General features: G+C 39.9%; 1 protein-coding gene across 1 annotated transcript; it reads left to right on the top strand.

Annotated features, from left to right (window-relative positions):
* The first annotated feature begins 2,644 nt into the window (after window positions 1–2,644).
* MAP3K19 (mitogen-activated protein kinase kinase kinase 19) lies at window positions 2,645–21,353 on the top strand. The gene is made up of 7 exons (XM_038565061.1): window positions 2,645–2,954; window positions 3,880–4,139; window positions 8,074–8,117; window positions 10,117–12,567; window positions 15,348–15,497; window positions 16,559–17,256; window positions 20,927–21,353. The coding sequence occupies exons 1-7, from the start codon at window positions 2,926–2,928 to the stop codon at window positions 20,991–20,993; spliced, it is 3,699 nt and encodes a 1,232-aa protein (XP_038420989.1). The 5' UTR covers window positions 2,645–2,925; the 3' UTR covers window positions 20,994–21,353.
* The last annotated feature ends 2,114 nt before the right edge of the window (window positions 21,354–23,467 follow it).

The following is a 23,467-nucleotide window of genomic DNA, read 5'->3' as shown; positions in this document are numbered from 1 at the left end:
TTATTATTATTATTATTATTATTCAGTAACTTTGCCAAGATCTCCCATGAGGAACAGAGGAGAGACGTAGGTTCAGATCTCTCTGATTCATACCTCTCTTTTATCTTCTCTTTTTTACTTCTTCCCTAGCATTCCCTCAGTGGGGCTGATTAAAACCATAACTCCTCTAGGCATAGGGAGATTCACTAAATGGCCCTGAGAAATACATAGATAGGACTGAAAACTGGGATAAGTAGAGGGTTATTTTGGAAGGATATACCTCTGTGCTCCCACAACACCATGTGTACACTTTATCACAGTGTTTAACTTGATATACTCTTTTTTTTTTTTTTTTTTTTTTTTTTTATGATAGTCACACACAGAGAGAGAGACAGAGACACAGGCAGAGGGAGAAGCAGGCTCCATACAGGGAGCCCGACGTGGGACTCGATCCCGGGTCTCCAGGATCGCGCCCTGGGCCAAAGGCAGGCGCCAAACCGCTGCGCCACCCAGGGATCCCCTACTCTTTGTTTTCTTATTTGTTGTCTTTACTAAAGTCATAGTTGCACTTATTTATTTCTGTATCTTCAGCACAAAGAGTTAGGCTTGGCATATACTTTTAAAATATTATTTATTTATTTATTCATGACAGAGAGAGAGAGAGAGAGAGAGAGAGAGAGAGAGAGAGAGAAAGAGAGGCAGAGACACAGGCAGAGGGAGAAGCAGGCTCCATGCAGGGAGCCTGACATGGGACTCGATGTTGGGTCTCCAGGATCACGCCCTGGGCTAAAGGCGGTGCTAAACCGCTGAGCCACCCAGGCTGCCCCACACTAGCTTTTTAAACGTGGAATTAACACCTTATATTGTAAGCAAGCATTGATTCTACAAGCTGGAACTTTCTGTCTTAAGGGTTATACTGGGATTCATTCCATGGAATCAGTTAGGAGTTGACAAAAATTCATATACAAGCAAGTTCCCATGGGCAACATAAATTATCTCATTTAAAGTTCACAACGAGGGCAGCCCCAGTGGCTCAGCAGTTTAGCGCCGCCTTCAGCCCAGGGTGTGATCTTGGAGACGTTGGATCAAGTCCCATGTCAGGCTCCCTGCATGGAGCCTGCTTCTCTCTCTGTCTGTCTGTCTCTCTCTCCTTTCTGTGTCTCTAATGAATAAATAAATGAAATCTTAAAAAAAAAACCCACCCCATTTACAAAAAAAATGAAGTTCACAATGGTTCTGTGAAGTAGGTGTCACTTGTAGTACAACTTGTAGTTGTACTTTACAAAAGGAGACTTTGTTTTCTCCATCCAGAGAGAAAACATTGCTCATCATAAAACTTTGTTTTATACCTGGATAGTTTTGTTACGCCTTTTTTTTTTTTTTTTACTTTTTAAGCACTTATTTAGGATCTATCAAATGCTAGAGAGATCGCTAAACCTAAGTCCCAGGTTAATATACATTCTGTAAATATTTTTCAGTTTTTATTTAAATTCCAGTTAGTTAACATACATGTAATATTAGTTTCCGGTGTATAACATAGTGATTCAACAATTCTGTGTATTACTCATCATGGTAAGTGTAGTCTTTTATCCCCTTCACCTGTTTCATCCAACCTCCCATCCACCTCCCCTCTGGTAACTATCTGTTTGTTCTCTATAGTTAAGAGTCTTGTTTTTTGGTTTGCCTCTCTTTCTCTTTTTTCCCTTTGTTTTGTTTCTTAAATTCCACATATGAGTGAAATCATATGGTATTTGTCTTTCTCTGACTCACTCAGCATTATTCTCTGTAGATCTATCAATGTTGTTACAAATGGCAAGATATCATTCTTTTTTATGGCTGAGTAACATTCCATTGTATATATATACACCACATCTTTACCCATTCATCTATCAGTGGGCACATAGGTTTCTTTCATAATTTGGGTATTATCAATAATGCTGCAATAAACATAGGAGGTGCATATGTCTTTTTGAATAGTCTTTTGAATAGTTTTTGTAGTCTTTGGGTAACTACCCACTGGTGTAATTACTGCATCATAAGGTAGTTCTATTTTTAATTTTTTGAGGAAACTCCATACTGTTTCCAACAGTGCGAGAAGTTTCCTTTTTCTCTACACCCTCGCCAACACATGCTTCTTATGTTTTTGATTTTGGCCATTCTGACCAGTATGAAGTGATATCTCATTGTGGTTTTGATATGCATTTCCCTGATGATCAGTGATGTTGAACGTTTCATGTATCTGTTAGCCATTTGTACGTCTTGTCTGTTCAAGTCTTCTGCCCATTTTAAATTGGATTCTTTGCCTTTTGGTGTTGAGTTGTATAAATTCTTTATATATTTTGAATACTAATCCTTTATCAGATATATCATTTGCAAATATTTTCTCTCATTCACTAAGTTGTTTTTTAGTTTTGTTGTTTCCTTTGCTATGTAGTTTTTTGTTTTCGTGCAGTTCTAATAGTTTATTTTTGCTTTTGTTCCCTTTGCCTCAAGAGACATATCTAGAAAAATGTTGCTATGGCTACAGTCAGAGATAGTACCACCTGTGCTCTCTTCTAGGATTTTTATGGTTTCAGGTTTCACATCTAGGTCCTTAATTTGTTTTGAGTTCATTTTTATGTATGGTGTAAGGAAGCGGTCCAGTTTCATTCTTTTGCATGTCTTTTCCCAACTCTATTTGTTGAAGAGACTGTCTTTTTTCCCCCATTGCATATTCTTGCCTCCTTTGTCATAGATTGACCAAGGGATTGTGGGTTTATTTCTGGACCTTCTCTTCTATTCCACATTCTGCAATTATTAAAACTCAGCTAAATAACCAGAAATAAAACACTCAGTCCCGAGTTGCCACTCGAATTCATTACTTTCTTCTTTTTATGATTGTCATGTGTTTCTATAGGTGTTGAGATTATTGTTACTTTTCCAAGAGATGTCAGTTATCCCCAAGAAATGAACCAAGAAGATTTACAAGAAAACAGGTAAGGAATATTCTTTGAAAGGCTAGACTGAAATTTAAGTATGAAGTGGTACTTGTGTAGTAACCTACATTTTTGGTAATTTGCCCTCCAGAAAACATTCTAAAGCAGAGGTTGTGATAAATATTATTGTGGCAAGAGCCAGATAATTTTAGGCTTTATGGATCATATGGTTTCTGTTGCAATGATTCAATTCTGCAATAGTAGCTTGAATGCAGTCATAGACAATATGAAAACAAATAGGTATGGCTGTGGTCCAATAAAACTATGAAAACAGACTGAAGGCTGGATTGGCCCATGGGTCATAGTTTCCTGACCCTGAAGCAGTGCCACTTAATGTATGATTCTGCAGTCCTTTGGTTACCAGTCCTTGATGAAGTCAGGACAGAATAAAAAATGTAAACATTTAAAAAGTTGTATTACAATTTGACAAAGTAATTTTAGGTTCACTGATCTAATAATGAAAAAATTCAGGTTTGTTTTCATGGTCTTGGTTTTTTTGTTTTATTCTTATAGTAATTCCCACTCTTATTACAAAAGTTCTACAAAAGTTTCATTTCACAATGGATTGGAAAATTTAAAAACTGGTCCTTTATGAAGGATAGTCTGAGAAGTTCTGGACTGGTTAATATCTTTAGAGAAGGAAAAGAGTGGATCCTTGTATGCCTGCAGTTTGCCTCTCTGATTTCTCTACTCAAGGAAATAGGGACTGGGGAAACTAAAGTGTGGAGTGCAGAAGGCAAATGAAGTGGGGAACGAGTTGGAGGGTGGAGAGTCTTGTCCTTTCAAGAATACAGTTCTTCCACTCACCAGCACCATTTGGAAATAGTTCTCCAATTTTCTGGTGATATCAGGCTGAACTGAGAAGTGAAGATCCAGAAGACAGGGTATGAGTTTTGAATGAAACTGTGTCCTCCTCCCCTTTTAGTCAGATGACACCAGTGCATGGAGAATGGGCACGACCACATTCTGTTTCTCTCCCAAATGAAATTGAGATGGTGGACTTCCAGACAAAGATGCTGACCATGGGGCCTTTACTTCTGAAGAAAGAGGGAAGCTCCAAGGAGCTCTGTGATGAGAATGTGGGCTTTTTGTTGTCAAGACCTTGCTTAGAACCAAACATTTTCACATCTGTAGCCAGAGAAGATGTTCCTCACTTTCTGAAGGGACAGCAAAGAAAATCTGAAGGTGAGTTCATTTAACTATAGTGATCCCTTTATTTTTCTGCCAGCAAATTATTTGTCTCTATCTATCATCTATCATCTATCTATCTATCTATCTATCTATCTATCTATCTATCATCTATCTATCTATCTTCTATCATCTATCTTTCTATCATCTTTTTCTTGAATATTTGAAAAATTGTTACCATGAACTCATATTTAGTTGATGTTTACCTGTGGGAATTTTGGGGGCTTAAATGGAGGATGCCTTCCTCCAGGATTTGAGCTTGCCACTCTCTCTGGCCCAAGAATTTTTTACTGATAGCAGCACTGGTGCCAGCATTTCCCTTTGGGGCAATGCTGTCTTTGATATTTGCTTACCACTGTCCAAACCAATTGGCCTAAGCCTTCGGGGACTAACTTGTAGTTCATCAAGGTGCATTCATTGGTTTATTGCAGTAAGAGAGATCGCATAGTAGAGAAACTGGCAGGGTAGGGTTTTTAGAAGGGTGCGTTTCCCATAGCTTCCTAAGAAAAAGTGCATAAAGTATATTAATGATAGTTTTTCATTTTCTATGTTTCTTTTGAACTCTTTTCTTTCTACTTGTTTTGTTCTCTGTATTTTCACATTAGAGGCTTTTTCTTACACATCCATTATTCCTTGGTTATTTCTATTTCTTGGCACTAAAAAGTGCTGTGTGCCCCAGGGTACTTGTTCAATGGGCAGTGAGAGACCTGAATGGTTGAGTGAGGGATTCCCCAACTGTCAGAGTGCATAGATAGGCCTTTCTCTTGGTTAGTTTTTCCTAGATAGGGATAACCCAAGCCCTTGACTATGGGTTGAAAGACTGGGACTCAGCTGTCAGTATGCATGCTTCCACTTAATCCTTTTATTTTCACTCCAACACCCTGTTTCTGCTCTCAGCTATACCTAGCTCCTTAGCATCTTTGTCCCAGACTCTCCAGAAAGTAAACTTCGAGCCATCTGCCAGGAACAGAGAAGAGCATCTCCTGATTAGTGGGGCAGGACAGGGAATCTGGGGACTAGTCATCCTCACCTTCAGAGGTTGCTGGTATCTTCAATTCCTGCTCCTTTCTGGAGTTCTTGTTTCTTGTTGAGTTCCCTCCCCCCCCGCCCCCCCCCTCTCCAACACTGAGCAGAACAGAGAAGGCTGACAATTAATTATTACTCATCCATAAAGCTTTCACTATCTAAAATTTTGTAGACTTTACTCATTTGCTGTCTTATCCTCTGGGCTTTTGTGGTTGTTGTTGTCCTTATTTACTCCTTTTTCATTTCCTTTACTATCATTTTAGTGATGTTTGTGGGATGGAGAAAAGCTGGAACATTTGATCATTTGATCTTTTAACTAGAATTCTATATACATTGTAAAAGGTTTTCAACATGTATTGCCGAACTACCTACCAGCAAAATCTCACCTCAACACTCTCACCAGAAATGTTTGAGTGTTTTTCTACCTCATGTTATCCCTGACCAACATTGGACAATATTTATCCAAATATTCAGAAGGGTTTTTTCTTTTTTAAATCAGTTTATACATATGCACCAATTATACATTATATTCAGTTGTATTTCTGGTATTAACTTGTAGCATTGTCTCAAGTATGTTTGTGGTTTCCTTCTCTTTAACAGGGAAACTTCAACCTCTATATGATGACCTCTCAGAGGGCAAGGATTTTGTCTTTGTTGCTCACAACTACATTGCTATCTTCTGGGATGGTATCAATTACTTATTAGGCACTCAATAAATATTTGTTGAACAAATGCATAAAGAATTGGGGGAGGTGGTTTTGCTAGGTTGTGGTTAAGGGGAATGTTCAAAACCCTCCTATTGGTACAAAAAAAACAAAAACAAAAACAAAAAACCCTTCTATTGGTATCCTTTTCTTAGGTACCATTTTTCACCTGCCAATGTCTTCTTTATCTGTGTTACATCTTAAAGAGGTCTGTTTCTAAGTCAAATTTCAAAATGGCAGCCAAAATGGTGGCCAAAATGATCTGCCCTATTTTTTGACCTTCAACACACTAAATAAAGGGGATGGGAGGGAAATTTCACATAAAATCTCCAGGTCTCTGGCTTCTCTTGACAACTGGAGAATCTAACAGTACTAGATAATCCATCTGGAATGAACAGTATCACTTGGAACCGTGTACTGAATGTCTCTTTAGTTGGCATACAATTTCATCTCATCACTGTCCCTGTCTCATTTCATCCATTTACGTGACCTGCTTTGATGCTGGACACATGGGAGCTTTTGGTGTCAATGTCAAGCTGTGGTGGTGGGTGGGGCTTTAGGGACCATTCTGACTTTTTGGTAAAAGGACAGCAACTAGGTTTACACTACCTAGTAAATTCCATCTATGATCTCTACCCCATGTTTAAGTTCAAACAACTGTTAAAAGGCAATTTTTGTATGGTGGTCCAGGCTTTATGAGCAAAAAAAGCACTAGGAAACTAGGCTAAAAGATGACTGAATGATAAACATGTCTTGGGAATTAGAGTTAGTGTATTGCTCCAGAGAGATTCAGACATTTATTTCCTCAGGAGCTGTTTGCCTACATTCTAGGATAATAAAACCCAGAGATACATTTTCCCTTTCTCCTGGAGACATTTGCTTACTTTTTATAGTAAAGATCTCTGTTTCTTGGGAGAGAAAGATAGGTCAAAGTACCAATCACTCTGTATAAGTTCTGAGTCATAGGGTTCATTTCTGTGGTGCTTCCCCACAGGTAAACATCTGGTGCTCATTGTGTTGCCCTGTGGAATTGGGATGTGGGAAGCTGGTGCTATGATGCTTTGTAATAAATTCTCTGTTCTCTGATCCAAAAAGCTTGCATTTCCTACCAGAATATAAATAAAGACATAAACACAAATAGAAGTATAATTATTAATATTAATGTAAATATAAATATACAGACATAAACATATATATAAATGCTTTATATATATACATATATATAATATGCATTTACAGTTAACCCTTGAACAATGTGGGGGTTGGGGACACTGACGTAGAAAATCCATGTATAATTTCTGATTCCCCAAAAACTTAACTACTAATAGTCTACTGTAAATTGGAAGCCTAATCAATAACATAAATAGCCAAGTAATACATATTTTGTATGTGTATTATACACTGTATTTTGACAATAAGGTGAGCTAGAGAAAAGAAATTTTTTTTTGAAAGATTTCATTTATTTATTCATGAGAGACACTCACAGAGATAGGCAGAGACAAAGGCCGAGGGAGAAGCAGGCTCCATGTAGGGAGCCCAGCGTGGGACTCGATCCTGGGTCTCCAGGATCACACCATGGGCTGCAGGAGGCACTAAACCGCTGCACCACTGGGGCTCCCCAAAAGAAAATGTTATTAGGAAGATTATAAGAGGCGCGTGAGTGGGTTCAGTCAGTCAAGCATCCAACTCTTGGTTTCAGATCAGGTCATGATCTCCGGGTCATGGGATTAAGCCCCATATCAGGTTCTATGCTGATCACAGAGTCTGCTTGAGATTCTTTCCTTCTCCCTCCCCCTCTGTCCCTCCTTCTGCCCTCTTGCTTTCTAAAATAAATAAATAAATAAAATCATGTTTAAAAGAATAAGGAAAATATATTTACAGTAGTGTATTGTATTTATCAAAAAAAAGTTCACATATAAGTGTATCCATCCAGTTCAAACCCATGTTGTTCAAGGGTCAACTGTATATAAAATACAACATTATATATAAAACCATATCCCCCTCCAGTGGTGGTAGCTTTAAGTGTTTTGTAATCATTCCATGCCCACCTTCATATGGATCACAACTTGAAAAACTCTTAATTTCAACTTTTCCTCAAACCTTAGCAACAAGATTATTGCATCTCCAACTCTGGCTTAAGACTTTCTGTGTTCACTCTATTACTAAGAATATCTAATTATTTTATTTTTTTCTTGTTATAGAGTTTTCTATTTCTGATATGAACTACAGTAGCCGAAGAATTGAGGTAAGATTAGTTTTAGCATTTCTGACTTAAGATTTGAAACCAAAGAACTGCTGTTAGAGACAAACTCTATCAAAGACCTCAAACCAAAATCCTCGACCACTATAGCTTGGAAAACAACAACTCACAGATAGTTTGTAGACGTGAAGAACTACTGGGAGGGGTATACTTTGCCATGTACATTTCTTTCCTGGGATGGTTTCTGTTCTTTACATAATGAGGTGATTGACTCTTTTAGACATATTTTAATTTGTCTTCTTTTAACATGCCTAGAAATTAGATGAATTTTTTGTCCAGTGGTAGAAAGATTTTCCTAATTGTCTAGTTTGTAAGTACAGTTTTTGGAAAGATCCTTGTGACTTTCTCAACTGCCAGCCTCTTCTCTGTCCCATGAGCCTTTGAGAAAGTGCATAGGTACTGCTTAGTGTTGTAAAAGGAGTTTATTGGCCTTAAAAACAAATAACAGCTGCTACGAGGGAAATGTTTAAGCCCTGGAGAATCTGTCTTTTTTCTGATGTTATGTTTAAGTGATGGAAGAAGACCATCTAGACAATAAAAGTGGAGGATTACATTGCATTTTACCTACTTCTAATGCCTAAGTCTCTAGTGTCAGTTTCCTTTCCCTTTCTTCTTACACAGAGGTGGCAATACAATGAAAATTAAACGTATAGGTCTTGATTGCCACGCATGATCCATGCCTATAAATATCCTAATATAATTAGGTACCAAATCTGGGAAAAGAAAGCCACAATGGAAAGTTAGTTTGTAGCTTAATAACCACAAAGCTGATTTTTATATATTGGGTTATACTGACCTCTAGAGGTTGCTGATAGTAAAAAACTGAGTTTATTGAAAAATAGTTGGAGCACAAAGAAGTAAAAACCATTCAGGGTTGCTAACTTTCAAGTGTAACTTGTGATACGTTTATAAGGCTCTCTCAACAAAACAATTCAGCAAAATATTAAGGAGTAGTTGTGCTCCAGATACAAAATCTGAGTTAGTATGCAACCTAATGATCATTGTTAAAGTAACTGTAAGAAGTTTTTTTGTTGTTGGTTTGCTTTAGAGAGAGAGAGAGAGAGAGAGAAACATGAGCAGGGGAGGAGACCAGCAGAGGGAGAGGGAGAAAGAGAATCCCAGGTAGGCTCCAGGCCTAATGTGAAGCCCAACACAGGGATCGATCTCACAACCCTGAGATCATGACCTGAGCTGAAATCAAGAGTCACTTGATTAAGTTCACACTTAACCAACTGAACCACCCAGGTGCCTCTGTAACAGAAATGTTAAGCAGTTCTAAGCTGATCTAAAAAATCTTAGATCAGTTCTATTGAAAGGAAAATGAAAAGAGAAAAGAAATAAAATTTCTCATCTTAAAATGTTCATGTTTACATGGGGTGCCTGAGTGACTCAGTTGGTTAAGTGTCAGACTCTTGTTTTCAGCTCATGTCACAGCCTCAGGCTCCTGGAATGGAACACCCCACATCCGACTCCACATTCAGTGAGGAGTCTTCTTCTCTCCCTCTCTCTCTCTGCCCCTTTCCCCACTCGCTCTCTCTTTCTATCTCAGATAAATAAATATTTTTTAAAAATTTTTAATGTTTACATTATAGGGTCCTTATTTTATTTTTTCCTTATTTTATTTTAAATACATGAACACGAATCTGTATAGCTATAATAATCTTGGTTTTTATTTTTTATTTATTTTAAAAAATATTTTATTTTTAAGTAATCTCTGCACCCAATGTGGGGTTTGAACTCACCATCCTGAGATCAGGAGTTGTATGCTTCACCAACTGAACCATTCGGGCACCACCAATAATCTTGGTTTTTGGAAATATTGTTTTACCAAAAATACGAGGAATAAGCTTTTAGTTTTTAAAATTGGGATCTCTAGGATAGCCTTGTAAAGGCTTCCTGAAAGAGAATCTTAGAATCTCTCTGGATTGCTTTAAACCAGTTAATATGATACGCATGTTCATTAGCCTTTTTTCTTTCCCTGTAGTTTCCTCTGCCACCATTGTCACTTTTGTCCATGAAACCTGGTCTTCAGACTATCCCTCCAAATCACAAAGATCAAAAAGAGAAAGAAAGAAATATTCCAGACTTCGTATCCTTCTTACCTAAGCTCTCAGAGCCCAGAAGTCGATCTGAGGAGTTTAGACCATCAAATAAGCAGCAGGAAGCTCCGTTTAAGGTGTTTGTGGATCAGACTCTCAGGTCCTCTGACAGCTCTATTTGGTCCAGAAACATGTGCTCTTTTTGGGAGGCTAACCATCACAGACCACACATGGAGACGGAAGAGAACAGAAAATCTAAAGAAACAGAAGGAAGTGACAAAATTGCAATCTGTCACTTCGAAAAAGGACAATCTTTGGTGTCCTTTGAGAATTGTAAGGAAAGCAGTTTTCCTACAGATAGGGAAGTGGACATTGACTGCCCTGGTCATGAAATGAGAAAAGCAGAAGAGAATTCTCAACATTTTTTGTCAGGAAAGAAAGAGAGGTTAGTAGCTAGAAACTGTAAACAAGACTATGCAGTTGGATGTACCATGCCAATCAAGTTCCAAGAAGCCCAGCATTCAGAAATAATCCTAAACCAGGATGAAGAGACAAGAAATGATAAGGCTGATTCAAAAAGTGCTTCAGTACATAAAAGTGAAGCAATTGAGCCAAAGCATATTTTAGAAGGGCATACTGCACTTAAGAGTTTGTCCAACGTAGTCCCTGACGGCCCCACTGAAAAGGTCCCACAAGATCACAGAGGCACGGAGACAAACATAAAAGTATCAGTAGCAGACGCAATCAAACCAGAAATGAATGGGATGGTGCCTCTTATCCACATCACTTTCCCTGGACATGGAACTCCCAAGGAACTGTCAATAGCCAAACCAAGCCTCCCAAAAAGAAAGGGCACTCTTCATAACAACAATAGCTTCAACATACTCGCACACCAAGAAAATGACAGGCATAAGATGAAAACCCACAGAAATAAGCTGGATTCGAAGACAAAGACCAGTAACAGGACACCCCAGAATTTCATGATTTCCATCGAAGGTTCCATTAAGCCTACCATGCATAAAACCAGCATAAAAACTCAAGCTTTCCCTGCTCTGGAGCTTGTTGACCCCAGACCTCGGCAATCACCCAAGTTTCAAAGAAGAATGCCACAGATAGAAAAGAAGCAATCAACTTACCGGGCTCTGAAACCTAAAAAGCAGTCTTTTCCTTGCATCTGTAAGAATCCAGGAATAAAAAAGTCTTCTGTCCCTCTCTCTGCTCAACCAACAGAGCCAAGACTAAGTTGCTTAGATCTTAAGTATAGTGACATGTTCAAAGAGATCAATTCAACAGCTAATGGGCCTGGAATCTACGAAATGTTTGGGACTCCTGTTTATTGTCACATAAGAGAGGCTGAACGTCATGAGAACAAATATTATCAAGAGATATGCTCTGCTCCATCTGGCAGGTGTATTACCAATAAATGTCGATCTTCACACAGTGAGAGGAGCAGCAATAGCAGAACAAGATTTTCTCAGAAGAGACCACATATTAAACCTGCAAAGGCTTTGCTTGGCATCAAACAAAAGAACAAAAGTTTAATTTCTAAAGAAAAGGGTTACAAAGCTGTAGGTAGCAACCAAAAGGGCATTGAAAATGGTGATGGTATTTCAGATCCAGAGTGGCAGATAAAGTCTTCAGCAAATGACTTTCTCTCTTCCAGTGATGAAGGTCAGCCCATGAACTTGGCTCTGCCTTGTGAGCGGTCCACTGAACAGAGTGAATTCCTTCCTGTTTCACATTTGTCCACTGTTGAAGAAGTTTCTATGGAAGAGTCTGCTGATGAAGAAGACATTTCTAACAATCAAATACTTGCCACGAGCCTCAGAGATCTGCATAAACTTGAAGAGCTGCATCACCAGACGTCATTTATCCTTTCAGAAAACAGCTGGGCAGTGCCCAGCGAGAAGAGTTCCAACAAACATATACTGCAAGAAAAACAGAATACAGCATCTCTTGGTAAAATAAGTGCCAACCAAATTTTAACTAATGATATAGGGTTTGAAAGTGTTTTAGAGAAGTCTGAAACACTTATGAGTTTCTCTTTCCAAGAGAAACAACAGAGTGCATCTTCCCAAGCATATCAACATTGGGCAGATTCTTTGGATGATGATAGTTTAGCTAATGAGTCAATTACATATCAGTCATTTGGACAAACTTTAAATGATGCAAATTCAATTTCACAAGAAACTCTAGATTCCGTAAAGAATGAAGAATTGACAGATGAACTATTAGGATGCCTAGCTGCAGAACTATTAGCTCTTGATGAGAGAGATAAGACCTCTCACCAAATAATGGCAAATGAAACAGATCCTGAAAACCTAAATCTTGTCTTCAGTAGGAGAGGAAAAACCACTCAAGAATTGAGCAGAGAGACAACAAATGTTAAAATACAGGTTGGTATGACTAGGATCAGTGATTCATTGGGGCAGGAAGAGACCTCAGAGACAGTCTAGTTCAAACTCCTTATTTTCAAATGAGGAATCAGAAACCCTAAGCAAGGGCAGCCCCAGTGGCGCTGCGGTTTAGCCTCCCAAAAAGAAAGGGCACTCCAGGTCCTGGAGACCCTGGATCAAGTCCCACGTCAGGCTCTCTGCATGGAGCCTGCTTCTCCCTCTCTGCCTCTCTCTCTTTCTCTGTGTCTCTATGAATAAATAAGTAAATAATCTTAAAAAAAAAAAAAAAGAAACCCTAAGCAAGTAAATAGTTTTGTCAAGGTCTCACTGTTTGGTTGCAAGTTTGGAATCCATGTCCCCTGATTGTCAGGCTAAGATGTTTTCATTATGCCATCTTACTTCTGGGATTCAGCTAGCCCAACACTGCAATGGCATCACTTTGGGTACATTAATATAGCAAAATTATTTATTTAAAATAGGTCAATATTTTATTCAGTGAAGATGTTTTGAATCAACAAATAGTGGAGAGAGAAATATGGGTGAAACATTGCTCTAGGTGGTGTATGAGATAGAAAGAAATGAACATAGCCCCAGAAGTAGCTCACTAATTCCAAAAAAGATTTGAAGTCATGAAATATGAAAACTTTAACACAGAAACATTATTGATGTCAGCTATGTTCCTGGCACTGGGCTTAGAACTAGAGACACCGTGGGGTACAAGACTTAGCCATTGCTCTCAAGAAAGATAAGCAACAATGCTGAAAAAATTTTTAAAAAAGATTGTTTCTCATAGGAATGGGGGTGGGGACAAAGAATATTAGCATATCATTGGGTTTTGTCTGTTTCAATTCTCACTGAATTACATGAGCCTCCAGAAACAGTAGGTTTAGCTGAAATATTATTTATTGAGCATTGACTCAGGTTATATCACATGTCAGGATCAGGAACAATTATTTTAGATAGTTGGTCAAAAGACACTCAAGGTCAATAGTTATATTATAGTTGGTTTATTGAGAACTTACCATGTAGGAGCAAGACATGTTATAATGTCTTCTTTATATCCTTCAAAATAGCTCTAGACATAAATACTAAAGGTAATAACAAGTCGCCATTTTGAAGATGAGAAAATTGAGGCTTAGAAAGTTAACACAGTGGGTGAGTAGTGGGGCCAGGCATTCTGAATCCAGTGAGATTATTCCTGAAATGCCAGCTCCACCTTCATGGTGAACTTGGTTTCTGCTGGGGGTAGACAGTGATTCAGGAAGGCCTCCAGGCTTGGGTAGGAAATGGGGATATGTGGTGCATACACCTGTGTGTCTGAGATGAGTCTGCCACTCTACCATTTCAATTTTTTTTAAAGATTTATTTATTAGGACCCCTGGGTGGCTCAGCCAGGTAAGCATCTTCCTTCAGCTCTGGTCATGATCCTGGGGTCCTGGGGTCAAGTCCCACATTGGGCTCCTTGCTCAGCAGGAAACTGATTCTTCCCTGCCTTCTATTCCTCCTGCTTGTGTGTGCTCCCCCCGCCTTCTGACAAATAAATAAAATCTTAAAAAAAAAAAAAAAGATTTATTTATCTAAGAGAGAGCAAGCATGCATGGTAGGGGGAGTAAATCTTCAAGCAGATTCCCTGCTGAACACAGAGTCTGACTTGGGACTTGATGCCACAACCATGAGATCATGACCCATGAGGTCATGACCTGAGCCAAAACCAATAGTTGGTTGCTCAACTGATTGAGCCATCCAGGTACCTTACCATTCTGCCATTTTATTTTTTTAAAAGATTTTTTTATTTATTCATGAGAGACAGAGAGAGAGAGAGAGGCAGAGACATAGGCAGAGGGAGAAGCGGACTCCTTGCAGGAAGCCCGATGTGGGACTAGATCCCAGGACCCCAGGATCATGCCCTGAGCCAAAGGCAGAAGCTTAACCACTGATCCACCCAGGTGTTCCTCACTCTGCCATTTTAAATTTAAACAAAGCTAACAAGCTAGGAAATATCAGTAGCCCGTAACCCCATCCTATAATGCTGGAGTCAAAACTGACTTTCGCAGCCTTTTCCTTCCCAAGCAGTCCTTAAATTTAGTTTGGATAGAAACATAAAAGATGGGAAGGAGGAACCCAAATGGCCTTTTCATTCATGAAGAAGGTAAGTTTGCAAGAAAGTCTTGCTCCTGATGGACTTCACCATGCCTCTGTGTCACCATCATTTATTTTTTAAGAACTTGTAGAAAAGACCAAAAGAAAGCATTTTTTTAGTGTGATTAACCCATTGGAAAACATGGTCTAAATTCTACAAAGAGATTCTTGTTCTCTGACCTCTAAGGTAGGGCTTCTCAAAGTTTACTGTGATTGCAATCATTTGTGTATAAATGTGTATTTAAGTGTATGCATATAGGTTTATATGTATATGTGTGTGTTTGAGTGCATGTTTGTATTGTGAAAATAATTGAAGAACAGACAAAGGCTATTCAGAGCTCACTATGGTAAAAGAGTCAGTCTCCATCACTTGTGTTTGGCAGAGACTGAAAGGCAAGCAGAGGAGCGGGAAACCCTTTTAGAGGTAAAAAAGGCAGGGTTCAGTAGGCCCTGATTGGAGGCTTTTGGCATGAGGAAACTGTAGGTGGTCTAATAAGCAGCATCCTATATAACTAGTTAGGGGTCCCTATTTGGCTTTCTCTAATTGGTCCCAAGTTAGAAGAAAGGAAGACTACTTTCCAGCTCTCCCCTCCATCCTAATAATTCAGAGTTTAATGGTGACTTTTGTTTCATTATCACAGAAATATAGTAATGGGTTCAGGATATACAATAAGGAGGAGAAATTTCTCAACTCAAACGAAAAGAAGATATTTTCTGAGAATAGTTTAAAGAATGAAGAATCTATCCTGTGGACTAAGGGCGAGATCCTTGGGAAGGGAGCCTATGGCACAGTAAGTTAAATGCGAAACATGATGAAACCCCAAATCCCCACTGCTCCTTGACCCACCTTTTCCTCCCTAATCTTCTTGTGCCCTCCCACCCTGTATACTGTTTTATTTGGAACTCTTTCAGTTGGGAGTAACAGGAAACCCAACACAAACTGGCGTGGGGGAAAGGATGCTCATTGGTTTATGTAACTGAAGGATCTGAAGTAGGTGTAGTTCTAGGCACAGCTGATTTCAGGGGTCAAACAGTGTCACTAGGGTCTGGCCACTCTGTATCTCTCCTAATGGGTCTCATTCTCAGGGTCTATGTGGTGGGACAATAGCCGTTGTATTTCTACCCTCTCATTCTCCTGGATCCAAGACCAGTGGAGAGATGTTTCATTGTTCAGGATGTTCCCAGATGTTGGAAGAATCATTCCTGAGTGGCAAAAACATAAGATGTTCTTTACATTTTTTGAATCGCATGAAAGACTATCTAAAGTCCTAGCACGTTAGATAGTACTTACAAAGACTGGGAAAAGGAAGACCAATCCCCAGATAAAACAGGTTATGTTTCTAGCTGGGGACATATCAGCGAGAAGCTGGAAAGACATAAAACCACTAAAGATACCTGCCAAATTGCCCCGGGACCTGTCTTCCTCTATTTCCTTAGAGATTTAGCACCAAAATAGGCATTTCACTTACTTGGAGAGGAGTTTTCCAGTGTAGTCATGTAGGTATCTATGAGGTAAGAATTATTACCTCAGTTTTATAGATGAGAAAAACTGAAGTCAAAAAGATTGTACAACTCGCCCAAAGTTCCATAGCTGGGGAATGGTGAAGCCAAGATTCTAACCAATCCAGGCCACTTGACTCCAAGCCATTATGATATCCATTCACCACGCTGCTCATCCCCATTTTGGCTTCACTGAAACACTGAATTTGCTTAAGTACTTTGCATTTAGGTGGGGATGTGTCAACTTAGAAAAGGACAAGGGTTTGGGAGGAGAAGGGAAAAACAAGCATCACCTGAGGCATTTTGTGAAGAAGTTGTATCATTTATATTTAATAAAAAGGTCTGCTTCTAGGTATATTGTGGTCTCACTAGCCAAGGACAGCTAATAGCTGTAAAACAGGTGGCTTTGGATACCTCTGATAAATTAGCTACTGAAAAAGAATACCGGAAACTGCAGGAAGAAGTAGATTTGCTCAAAGCACTGAAACATGTCAACATTGTGGCCTATTTGGGGACGTGCTTGGAAGAGAACATTGTAAGCATTTTCATGGAGTTTGTTCCTGGTGGCTCAATTTCTAGTATTATAAATCGTTTTGGGCCATTGCTTGAGATGGTGTTCTGTAAATATACAAGACAAATTCTGCAAGGTGTTGCTTATCTCCATGAGAACTGTGTGGTGCATCGAGACATCAAAGGAAATAATGTTATGCTCATGCCAACCGGAATAATAAAGCTAATTGACTTTGGCTGTGCCAAGCGCTTGGCCTGGGCTGGTTTAAATGGCACCCACAGTGACATGCTTAAGTCCATGCATGGGACTCCATATTGGATGGCCCCGGAAGTCATCAATGAGTCTGGCTACGGAAGGAAGTCGGACATCTGGAGCATTGGCTGCACCGTGTTTGAGATGGCCACAGGGAAGCCTCCACTGGCTTCCATGGACAGGATGGCAGCCATGTTTTACATTGGAGCACACAGAGGGCTAATGCCTCCATTGCCAGAACACTTCTCAGAAAACGCAGTGGACTTTGTGCGTGTGTGCCTAACCAGGTAAGAAAACAACACAGGAATGTGGAGAAATCCCCAGAGATTCCAAGATTGCTGACATTGCCCCCCTACAATTTACGGCCCACAAAAAAAATCAAGCAGGGAGTGATTTTGTACCGAAAGTAATTAGCCACATTGGGTGATTGTGGGCCTCACTGCATCAGGGGATAGGGGTAATGCCTCAAGTAGCAAGTGTCTCAATTAAATGATTTATCAGGGAGAGACAAATGATTTATCAGGGTGTGTGAACAATGCTAAAGATCCACTTACTTATGAGACGTCTTCCCAGGGGCTGGTCATGGTACAATGATATCCCTGTGCTTAGGTTCCCCTGTCCTCTCAGCGAACCAATGTTCTCACCTCCTTCCTAAAACCGACCCTTGGAAAGTATGTGAGAAATTCATCCATATTGAGAGATTGATATGAATTGACTGATTGATGATGACTGTCAGATTTAATGTATCAGTCCCCCCCCAGAAATGCTTGCATTTAAAATGAGGGGAAACATTTGAGCCTTTGAGCCAAAGGAACAAATCTCTGAAGCATTTCATGCATCAAGTGAGGGGAATAATCGGGGAAGTAGAAAAGTAGCAGAAAGTTGCCTGTTTTTTTCTGTTTTGTTGCTCCCTACTATCTATGGAATAAAATTTTGGGTAAAATGTTAGAAGGGATTTTAGAGATTGCCCACTTGTGTGGTTTTCAAACGTTTCTTAGCTCATGTGAATTTTTTAAAAAGATTATTTATTTATTTATTTATTTATTTAAGAGAGTAAGTGAGAGAGAGTGCACAAGCTGGAGGGAGAGGCAGAGAGAGAAGCAGACTCCCTGCTGAACAGGGAGCCCAATGTAGGGCTTGATCCCAGGACACTGGGATCATGACCTGTGCCGAAGGCAGATGCTTAACCGACTGAGCCACCTGGGCACCCCCATTTTTAATTTTTTAATTTTTATTTTATTTTTTAAAGATTTTATTTATTTATTCATTCACGAGAAACACACACAGAGAGAGGCAGAGACACAGGCAGAGAGAGAAGCAGGCTCCATACAGGGAGCCCGACGTGGGGCTCGATCCTGGGTCTCCAAGATCACACCCTGGGCTGTAGGCTGAGCTAAACTGCCAAGCCACCAGGGCTGCCCCACCCCCATTTTTAAAAGTAGACTTCATGCTCAGCACGGAACCCAATGTGAGGCTTGCACTCACAACCCTGAGATCAAGAGCTGAGCTGAGATTAAGAGTCAGATACTTAACTGACTGAGCCATCCAGGTGCCCCCCCACCATATGAAATTTTAATTCAAAGAATAAAACATAAGAGCAGAGATGGCTCTGGTTAGAGTATGTGTGTGCGTGTGTGTATGGTGAGGGAGAGCTGAAATGTAGGGGGGAAGCCAGAGTCCACCCACCAGGCCTCTATCTAGTGAGGCTCAGCATTTAGTTGTACATACAGGATGAGGAAGGCTTTCTTGCTTTTGAAGAAGTGTGCGTCCTTATCCCTGGATAAAAAATTCTAGTGCTCCAGGTTTCAGCAAGCATACATGGCGGCCTCCAATTCCCAGAATGGATTCATTTTTAGTGTCTTACTGAATCTCAGAACCCACAGTTCTCCCTGCCTGCTGACAAATGTGCCTCTCTCTTTCAGACTCGGTATCTTTCTCCCAGCATGTGTAGCAGAGTGTGCTGGTTGATTTCAGGGGGTTGCACAGGATGAGGCCGAAATGCGTACTCCGTGCTCCAGTTCTGGGCATCCCTAGGTGTTCCAGCAAGGATTCTGTGTACAGAGCCTCAGGCACAGAGTGGCTTCTTGTTCCCTGCAGAAACGTCTCACAAGGGGATCCCTGGGTGGCGCAGCGGTTTGGCGCCTGCCTTTGGCCCAGGGCATGATCCTGGAGACCCGGGATCGAATCCCACGTCAGGCTCCCGGTGCGTGGAGCCTGCTTCTCCCTCTGCCTGTGTCTCTGCCTCTCTCTTTGTGACTATCATAAAAAAAAAAACAAAACAAAACAAAAAAAAAACACGTCTTACAAGACATAGGAATGTTAGAACTATCATATGAACCACTACTAGTTTTGGAATCAGTCTTAGCTCTTAAGACTACTATAGTGGCTTTGTTCTGAATTGAACAATTATCTGTTACTGACCCACAGGAACTACATGCTATTTTCCTTTCAAGTTGTCATTACTCTCTCTCACACATACACAGCTTTAAAGAGAAAGGCTGAAATCTTTTTTATGGCTCTCCTTTTGAACCACTGTTTCATAAACTAACCAATAAACAAGTCACACCACTAATGATCAATTAATAGAGTTGTTGTGAGGGTTAATGTAAATTGCTTAGCAGAGTATGGGGCACATAATTAGGGCTCCATAGTTAATAATATTAATACATCCTACCTAATTAGCATCATATATAAGCATAAAATTACCTCTTGAAACAACAGCAAAGACCCTAAAGACTCTAGAATCTTGCCTTATGACAATATTCTTTGGAGGTGTGGATAGTCAGAAATAAAGTGAGGGAAGGCACTCACTCCTAAATATTCAGAAATGCAGATGACTTACCAGGAATAAGGACTGAATAGAACAGAAATGAATTTTGAGGAACAATAGGAAGTATGAATGGGGATACTCCTATGGGCAGGTTGAAAGTTCTGGGAAGTTAGGCCAAGGAGGTTAGTTTTGTTACAATAGGCAGTAAAGAGCAGGAGATTGCAAAGAATTTGGGGCAGATAACGCTGTAAAGAAAATGGCCTTTGGAAAAGTAGGTCCAAAAGCAGCGTACCGGACTTCAAATGGAGGCTGCTTGAGACTAGAACGCTGTGCAGAAATCCAGAGCTTGGACTTTGATGGTGGTGGAAGCAGTGGGACTGTAAAGAGAAGGGTTCCAAAATATTCCAGGGGAGGGGGAATCAGGACTTGGTGATGGGGCAATGATAGGACTGCATGATTTTGAGTATGGATAATGGAAGAAATAGCAAGTTGCGAAAGAGGAGCAGGGGAGGGAATTGAAAGAAGGCCTGCCATTAAACGTTCAAAGCTGTGAATTGGAGCTCAGAAAAGCAAATGAGATTGGAGGCACATCTTTAGAAATCAGAAGGTCAATAGTCATGGATGTGAACAATTTAAGAGGGCTGAAGAAAAGGTTTTTGAAAATGCCCGGGGGAGAAGTAACAACACAAGTCCAGCACATGGTTGAAGAAGGGAGTTGTCCCAAGGCAGGAGAAGAACTAAGAAGTCTCCTCTAAGTCTATGCAAATTGTTTCGAAAGGGGGTGGTGGTGAATGCTTCAAATGCTACTACAGAGATGACAAGGAGGATGAACTCATTACATTTGGTAATGAGAAGATTGCGTTTTTTTTTTTAATATTTTATTTATTCATTCAATTTCTTTTTTTCTTTTCTTTCTTTCTTTCTTCTTTCTTTCTTTTTTTTTTTTTTTTTTTTTAAGATTTCTATTTGAGAGAGTGAGCGCACACACAAGAAGGGAAAGTGGAGGGGCAGAGGGAGAGGGAGAAGCTGGGATCAAAACCTGAGCCTAAATCAAGTCAGTTGCTTAACCAATGGAGCCACCCAGGTGCCCCTCTACTTCTGTTTTTAAAGTTGGCGTTTTGAGTCAAGTAGACCCAGCTGGGAGGCACTTGTGGGGTACTGTTTCTAAATTGTTTTTCCCTTCTTAGGGACCAGCATGAGCGACCTTCTGCTGCCCAGCTCCTGAAGCATTCCTTCTTGACAAGAAGTCACTGAACATACATCAACTTTTCTTTCCAGTTTCCTTTAGAGGCACTTTGTGATTGCTTCATTGTGGGAATGATGGTTAAGGGACTGTTGTTTTCCTAACGTTAAGTCAACTCAACCCAGTTTAACCAGATCCTGCAGTGTCACTAACTAAAAAAGTTTGTTACATACTAGCCTCCTCAAGCTTCAGGCATGGTTACTCACATATATGAAAAAAATTTTTCTTCAACAGTAACAACAAAAAAACCTATTCCAGTGTTTACAGCTTTGACTGTCCAGGAATCACAATCTCTGTTGCTTTATAGGACTGTAGCCTTTATTTTTGGACTGTCAATTAAGGTCCTTACTTTGAAATAAATTGTAAAAACAAGAAAACTGTATTTTGTTTTGCTTGGTGGGTAAAGACTTTAATTCTTGAAAAGGAAACTAGAAGAAGGGGAGAAGCTTAAAACTAGAGAGAGGCTATATGGTTTACTTTGGCTGCAATCTTTGCAGACTACAGGCCCCTCAGTCAACAGGAAGAGCTAAGGGCCTTGACATCTCATTTTCAGAGGGTCCCCTAACTCCTCCTAAGTCTCCACCTACAAGAAGCTGTACTAATCAAGGTAGTTCCATGCACCTTAGGCTGCTTTCCTAGAAACTTATAGTATGACTTGGAGACCTCACTTATTTGCAGGGTAGAACATGGCACACCTAGAACTAGCTGAACCTAAGCCAGCTAGTAGGGCAAAAGCAAGATCTGATAAAGGGGAGTGGGTTGGCATATAAACATTTCAGGGCACTTCGCTCATTTCACCTGAATGAAGGACATTCCCACTGAGGTCAACTTTTTACAATTAAAAAAAGATTTATGTATTTAGAGAAAGAGAGCACGTCCACAAGTGCTTGGGGGCGCTAGAGAGGGAGACAGAAAGAATCCTCAAGCAGATTCCCTGCTGAGCGTGAAGTCTGACACCAGGACCCTGAGATTATGACCTGACCTTGTTTTAAGTTGGAGGATGAAGCACTGTTGATAAGGTTTCTACTGCTGACTCCACCCATGCACTAAATTTCACTGACACCTGTTGTTTTGGGCTATTTCTACAGAATCTTTTCACTGGCCAACATGTTTTGATAGGTCTTTGTGGGTACACTTTCCTTATCTCCAATTTGTCCAGTTCTTTTCTCGTATTTGACCATAATTTATGTCCATCACTTACTTGTATATCAGCATAACCTGAAATATTTTGTTGAAGTGGTTTTAAAAAATTTTTAGTAGAGCTCTTAAGCATTCTTCAAAATCTGGATGGCTTTATCGGATTTAGGAGCAAACTACATAGGAGGAAAGGCTAGGGGAAAAAGCATATACTGTACACCATGAAGTTGGCGTTAACAACCTTAACCCTTCCCTATTGATAGAATACTGAACTCTGAAACAATAAGTAGAATCTGTTGTTTTTGCCATTCATTGGCAAATGTCATTTAAGACAGTAACAGGTTGGAATTATTATCATTGCTATTTGCTCACTTTTAATCTTCCTTGGAAAGGAGATTGGGAGTGCAGATAAGTGAGGAGGGTCCGAAAGGAGCTTGGGAGTGCAGGTAAGTGGTGGCTGGAAGGACTAGCATTTACCAAGCTCTTAATATAAAAAAACACCTCATCTAATTATTATTTCTGGGTCGGTAGTAGTATTCTCAATTTATTAATGAACGACAGGGTTAAGAGCTAAATGACTTTCTCAAGGCCGTCTGACTGGTTGGTGGAAGTTGGGACTGTCACTCAGTAATTTGTGTGATGTTACAGCTCTATCCCTGCTGCCTCTCAGATGTGTGGCTAATAGTTTTACCCAAACAAAACCCCACTGGGAAGCTGATAAATTCCACCAGTCTAGTTAGTGAATTTGATTACTTTAATGGTGTGAAAATTTTTTTCACTTAGCACGGTACCACTTCCCTTTTCACCACACACAATGCTTGTTTTTAATCATATTTAAAAATATACTTCATTATGTAAGGAATCTTCCTGAATGCTCTGGGCCCCATGCTCAGCCAAAGGAAATCTCACTTCTTGGGTAAAATTCTAAAAGTAGTTCCAACTCTACAGTTCTTCCCTAACTTTAACGTACTTTAGTCCTTACACGGTATATCTCCATGGCAGAGTGACGAGTTGCCACAGCGGAAAAGAGCAAGCTCTCGAGTATGGGACTGGGGAGTGCAGTTCCCATTATCCACTTCCATTATCCATTCCACTTCCTCCTGCATGACCACTACAGCAGTACTCAGCCTTCTGTATTGTAATGAACAGCTCAAGGAGAAAAAACCACTTAATCTGCTCATGAGCAGTCAAAAGCTTCCACCTACTAGACCATCTTCATTCCACATACTTGTTGCATTTGCAAGTATTAATTCAGCCTAAAGCTATGTAATGTAGAGCATTTAAAAAGGCTTTCCAAGACATCCTGTCAACTTTCAAGTACCCAATATAGGCAGTCTGTGTCTTCACA

Source organism: Canis lupus, chromosome 19, assembly GCF_011100685.1.
Source record: "Canis lupus familiaris isolate Mischka breed German Shepherd chromosome 19, alternate assembly UU_Cfam_GSD_1.0, whole genome shotgun sequence".
Lineage (NCBI taxonomy): Eukaryota > Metazoa > Chordata > Mammalia > Carnivora > Canidae > Canis > Canis lupus.
The sequence above is the reverse complement of the archived record's forward strand: the minus strand, read 5'-3'. Positions and strand labels throughout refer to the sequence as shown.

Bases quoted from the DNA above. Each gene is read 5' to 3' on its own strand.
- MAP3K19 (XM_038565061.1), top strand. From the start codon at position 2,926: ATGAACCAAGAAGATTTACAAGAAAACAG. The intron at 2,955-3,879 runs GTAAGGAATATT...CTCCCCTTTTAG, and splicing joins GAAGATTTACAAGAAAACAG to TCAGATGACACCAGTGCATG. The intron at 15,498-16,558 runs GTAAGTTAAATG...GTCTGCTTCTAG, and splicing joins GGAAGGGAGCCTATGGCACA to GTATATTGTGGTCTCACTAG.